Below are 6,265 nucleotides of genomic sequence, written 5' to 3'. Positions count from 1 at the left end.
CTTTGGGAAACCAACCATCTCTTGTGATCACAATCATGTGGGCAACATAAATTACATAAAGTGGTAGCCTTAGGGGTAAGGAATGCTCATATGTATTCCTGTGCATCAGTTCAGGTCATGAATACAATTGTCTTGATTTTTTTGTAGTCCAGATTCCAATTTCTAAAGCAACTATCTATTGACTTATGGCCAATTATTATGCAGATGGGTGTCTATGCTTCTGCGGTCACTTCATCTTGAATAGTAGCTTTGATATCAGACCTTTATTCGCTCACTTTACAAATCAGGAAGTGGTCTATGTTGTGGCCTGGGGCTTTCTGACTGTCATCTTTTAAACACCTATTTATACTTTGGGGCCTCATCTCATTCTGACACAGCAAAGGAGCTGATGCTTCCTGTGTGAAGGTAAAGGTTGAGAATATGTATTAGTATCAGAACATTCTTGTTTCTGATGCTAGCACATATGTAGGCTAATAATCCAGCAGCTGCGATTGTTATCAGGATGTCACACCAAAAACCAGGATCAACAGCACTGCACCTTCCAACCTGATCCATGAGACTAGAAGAGGATTATCATAAAACCAGGTAATGGATGTATGTATTAAATGGGGTGGTTTAAGAAATGATGTCTTAAAGCAATTTTTTTTAATCTTGCAGATTTTAGGCATCACATCTTGCAACTTCATCCTTCCCTCAAAGTTCTTAAAGAAACAGGATTAAGAATTTGAATGTATTAATTAGAGACTCCACACATGCCATGCAAACCCAAATGAACACTGTGACCATGCTTTATTTCTTTATACATTTGATTGATTTTTTTTAACATGTCCTGGGTGCTGCAGCAAAGGATAATACACATAGTGCTCCACTCCTGACCTTCAACACATCCCTATGAAGGTTTGGTTGAGAAAGGCCACCCAGTGGTCTTACAGGGCTACACTTCCTGGTTGTAGCAAACCAGAGACATCTGATACAAAATGCTGAATAAAGTAAATATTGGATTGATCCAGAAGGGATATTCTTATGTATTGATGTTCTGGATGTTTTATTTTAATGTTCTTCCTGTTTTTGTTTTTGTTTTGTTGAAAATTGTTCTCTCATGGTTCTTTTTTTATTCTCTATATGCTCTTTGCAACAAACAGCATCTTTGGGGGCAAAAATCCCCAAAGGTTATTTTGACTGGTGACTTCTGAGGTCAATACAGTGGATTAGGTAGACCTTTTAATCGCATTTAGCATATAGTTTTGATATTTGATAAATTTGTTAAATAAATAAATATTCTGAAATTATTTTAATCTAATAAAAGAGAATCATCTTCTTCCTAATTCTAAAATTCTGTTATCTATTGCTTTGCTTTCTTATATATATGTTGTTAATGAAGACAAAGAGACAGCTCTGAAGAAATCTTAGGTTTCAAAAAAAAAATACTCAACTGCCCAAAGAAAACTGTGTCATGTGCAGAATCCATTCATTTTGAGATTATTCTACTTAAAGAAGAATTCATTTTGAAAAATTTTCCACTTCAAGTGTAAATGTCAGAGTGATTAGAATAACGACTGAAAATGTACCCAGGAAATGAAATACAATGAACATTTGCATAGTCAATGAGTAGCATCTTTTAAGCTGTTCCTGATCAGGAAAAAAATGTCTGAAAAGGACATTTCATGATACTTTATGGCCAAGTCCCCTGACATATTTTTGGCTATGAATACATTTTTACACTGCCCAGATCTTGGAGACTGAAAAAGTTTATATATGTTTGTGTGTGGCAAACTCATAAACCTATTTAGAATTTTGAAAACAATTTGCATGCACTTATAAAATGCCTGCCTTTGAAGACTTTGTCCATTTACAAAACAGCCACCATGGTGGGCATGGCCATTCACAAAACAACAACTCAGCAGTAAGTAAATTGATAAGCATGCTCTCCATCTTCCCTCTAGCCTTCCCAAAAAACTGCTTTCTACAACAAGCTCCTCTTTTGGCTAAGTGTTACCCCATCCATTCTTGATTTCTAAGCAGAAGAATTAGGCTGCAATTACTCAACAATTTTATTTTCCAACCATGCTAATGAGCCCATGTGAAATAATTGCATAGTCCATGTAGCGCCTAGAAATATTCTTAGAAATAAAGTTGATCTTGAAGTCTGGTGCTTTGTTTGGCAGCTCATCAGCCTTCCAATTAGTGCTTATGTTAAAATAATATTAAAACAAATTAAAAATCAGACACAGCAGGATGCCTGTTTCTTGGCAGGCACAAATGTATGGTATTTTGATGCCTAGGCGTATCCTGTTAACGTTTGAAGTTACACCTATGATTTTTAGGAATCTTGTCATTGATATTGTTATATTTTATGCTACTTCCTATATAAATGAATCTCAGATATTATAAAATATAAATGCAAAATGAAAAGGTTTTTTTAAAAAAAAAAAGGCAAGAGAAAGAAACCCTGGGAAATGAAAACAAAGGCTAACAAAAAGAAAACTTTTTATCCCACATTCGTGTAAAAGGCCTAGGTGAATGGTAAATCTTAAGAAGAATGTTACAGGAAGTGCATAATGATGTTTACTAGAGAGAACATTCCAGAATACAGCCATCATTACAGAGAATGCCTCAGTGCTATCACTGCAATATGGCATTTTGTGGTTCCAGGCACACCCAGTTGGATGTCTCCTGACAACTCAGTAATTTAGGTCTATAAGAGCCAGTTTGGTCCAGTGGTTAAGGCATCAGACTAGAAAGCGGGAGACCATCAGTTCTAGCCCCACCTTAGCCATGAAAGCCAGCTGGATGACCTTCGACCAGTTGCTCTCTCTTAGCCCAACTCATCTCATTGTGTTATTGTGGGGGAAATAGAAGGAGGAAGGTATGTTGGATATGAGTTATTTGTAAAAATAATAAAGACAGGATACAAATAAATGAATAAATAAATAAAAATGCCTTATATACCAAATATAAAATTATTAACCTGACTAGGTGACTAATTATAGCAATGAATCTGCTTCCATGGATGCACATATACCAGTTCAGTTTCCAAGCCAGATAAAAGATAGCCCCATATAAAGCATGTCACAATAATCTAAGCATGAGATTATTAATGCATGGACAATACAGTAACAGCTTAGCAGTCTTTGTTTAAGAAATATTTTAGCTTAGTTTCTTTGAGGTGTGTCTCACCTCAAAGGTCATTTAGATATCCAATTATATTGTTTACATTCACAGATATCTTCTAACATTTCCAAGACAGAGTGACCCCACTGAAAATAAGCAAGGTTTACATTTCTATCTACACATTCTCCACCTTGTCAACATTGCTTCAATTAATTGACTTACATTTTTTGCATCATTTCAGTCAGATGCTGATTTAGATATTATAAAAAAATAGAGATGAGTAGAGAACCATATTGATGATTCCTTTCCCCACTCTCAGCAGCTTCATAGAGATAAAAAAAAATAGCACTCGGGACAAAATAGCCTTATGGTACACCACGGCATAATTGCCAGAATTCAAAAGCATAAATACTTTTTTATAAATTGCTGCAAGTAGGAGCAAAACTATTGTACCATAATAACCCTACCTCCCTACTCATGAAGACAATCCAGTAACTTATTCATGTTGATGTTATCCAAAGTTGTTGAGCTATCAAACATGTTGAACAGAATGGCCTTGCTAATGAAATCAAATTGCAAATCCTGTGCATTTCCAGAGAATGAATGAATAAATGAAATGGATGAGTGTGTGAATTGAAATATGCACACTGTTGCAGTTGAGATTCATTGAGATTGCTTCTTTTATTTCCCTTAGTCTTCGAAATCTGTGGTTATGGAGACCTGCCTGCTCATTCTGCTCTACATTATTTCATTCTTCCAAGCATCAGGAGACAGGCAGAGTAAGTTTGATTTCTGTACATATTTCAGAATGAATACTAGAGTTATGTCAGTGACAAAAGCTAAGTTAGTAGTATTCAAGTTGTACTCCTGAGATCCCAAATTCCCAATGCAAAATACTACCATAAAATCATTGTATATTCTGCAGGTACAATGGTTCAGCTAAGAGATCTTCTAAACCCAGTGCTCAGCCATCTGCAGGTTTTATAAAGGGATCCCTGAGTAAAGATGCAATCAGTGAGCCCCTTTGCTTTGTTGCTTGATGGTAGTATTTTTATCCATTTGTTTGCCTTCTCTTTATGACTCAAACTTAGAAGAAGGCAGCAAAATGAGTGGAAGCTAATGCTTCTTTCATCTTGTTCTTCTAACTGTTTACTTACAGGGCCCAGCAAAGTAATAGGGTGGTGATATAACTCAGCTAACTAAGTATCATGGTGGGTAGTGGGGCCCTTGCTTTGGAAGATGCCAAGATATTGAGCCTCAACTCTTTCTTCTTGTTCAGTGTGATATGAAAGGAAGAGAAGAAAAGGGTTCCAGGGACAGCGTGGAAGTGGATGAATTGAATGGACTGATTGGTGGGAGAAGTTTTATCCCACATTTATCTTTATAAATAAGCAGAACTATCCCACTGCTTTCTGACCCAAACTGAATTAGGGAAATATGGTTCAAGTAAGTGAATAGGGATAGGGGAAGCTAATAATTTATATAATGCAAGGAAGGGCAGAAGGAATAGAAGCAGGGTATGAGGTTTCCATGAGAAAAAGCAGACCAAGTACCAGAAGCAATTTATATAATTTGTTATTGAAATCAACATCTCAGAACTGTTTATAAGAAAAACAGTAAAGGGTGACACAGTTGCTCACCCATCATTGGTTAAAAAAAAAGTACCCCATGATATCATGAAGATTTCTTTCATAACCAAAGGTTTGCCCTATGATTGCCCATATCCATAATATCTTTTCCAATATCCAAATCTGCTCATCCACTAAAAAGAAAAAAGAGTTAGGGAACAAGTCTTCTTTTGTCCACTTAGCAGAACTGCCTCGCACGGTGAGTTTCACATAACACAGAATGAAATAACACAACAGATTTTCACCTCTGTACTAGCAGAATCTTCAAATCTGGATTGTTTATATGACTCATTTGAGACGGTCATTTGTACCTGGATCCCTGTGAAAAATGCTATGAAAGGGCAATGCCAACTCACTGCTTCAGTCGACTATGGGTAAGTAATCAGGAAAATATATTTAGAAGATAAAAACCAATTTGCCTTGTCCTAGGTCTATTCAAGTCATCCATCAATGGAAAAAAAATCATCTAATCTCTTGTCAAAGAAATACAGTATATAGAATATTGGTTTCCAGTGACTTTCACAAAGCCACCGAGCATATTGTCCTCAATACTCTAAGGAAAATCTTGACTCTGAATACTTATGCCCCTGCACCTTAACAATTTGCAATTTCTGTCTTATAAGTATTTTATTAGTGCCTGAGATTCTCAAAATGTGGATAATAACCACTCCAAGAGATCAACATCAATTTTGCGGGTAATAGTAAAACCTTTTCATATGTGTCTCCATTAAAATAGTTAAGCTCAGTTTTTTTAGTATTTTTAATTTGGGGTAAGTTATTCTTCAATTAAAAGTTTAACAAATTAACTTGTAACACAATTGACAATATTGTAAACTGTAAACAAGATTTCTCAACCTTGGCAAGTTTAAAATGTGTGGTGTTCCCCATGTTCGCTGGGGAAATCTTGATATTATTTTACTATATATTCATTTAGATGAATTAGCTGCCCAACTCCAGTGGATTCTGGGATATGTACAAACTAGAAAAATACCCCAAACAGCTGAAAATATAAAATCAGATAGACAGTCCAGACTAAAATAATTTAATAAATGACATAATCAGCAAAACAAAACAGAGACCTTAAACAAATCATCAGCATCAAACCCAGATCTGGTAACAAAACCAGGTTTTCAAAGCTTTCTGAAGCTAAGAGAAGGGTCTAAGATAACTCACCACAATCAACTCGCCACGACCAACTTGCCATGACCAACTTGCCATGGCCAACTCATGGAAGGACAACTTGATGCGGGACAATTCAATGCTATATTATTTCATTCAGTTACTTTTATTATTGGTGACCACATTTTTGTCAAAAGCATTGTATCTCTTGTTTTCTGGATTTACTTTATTATTATTGGCAACGGTTCCATCAAAATTAATTCAACTTTTGTATTTGTTAAATTGTCCTATAACGAGTTGACTGCAGCGAGTTGGCTGTGGCAAGTTGTCCCATTCTGTTAGGAGAGAGAGGACACCATTGTTATCTGTGACATGATGATATTTCAGGGGCTGCAACAAAGAAGGCA

General features: G+C 35.9%; 1 protein-coding gene across 4 annotated transcripts in view; it reads left to right on the top strand.

The window, feature by feature from the left end:
* The first annotated feature begins 372 nt into the window (after positions 1-372).
* Positions 373-6,265, top strand: part of IL2RB (interleukin 2 receptor subunit beta) — a 35,836-nt gene continuing 29,943 nt past the window's right edge. For 3 of the 4 annotated variants that reach the window (XM_039353125.1, XM_039353123.1, XM_039353122.1), the window contains exons 1-3: positions 373-585; positions 3,806-3,890; positions 4,996-5,113. In XM_039353125.1, coding sequence (XP_039209059.1) covers positions 3,824-3,890; positions 4,996-5,113 — 185 coding nt within the window. In that variant the 5' untranslated portion in view covers positions 373-585; positions 3,806-3,823. The remainder of the gene's footprint in view (positions 586-3,805; positions 3,891-4,995; positions 5,114-6,265) is intronic. The other variant, XM_039353124.1, reaches the window with a different exon arrangement.

The sequence above is a fragment of the Crotalus tigris genome, unplaced genomic scaffold (assembly GCF_016545835.1).
Source record: "Crotalus tigris isolate CLP2741 ecotype Arizona unplaced genomic scaffold, ASM1654583v1 scf7180000018491.14276545383:2951260, whole genome shotgun sequence".
In the NCBI taxonomy this organism is placed as follows: Eukaryota; Metazoa; Chordata; class Lepidosauria; order Squamata; family Viperidae; genus Crotalus; species Crotalus tigris.
The sequence above is the reverse complement of the archived record's forward strand: the minus strand, read 5'-3'. Positions and strand labels throughout refer to the sequence as shown.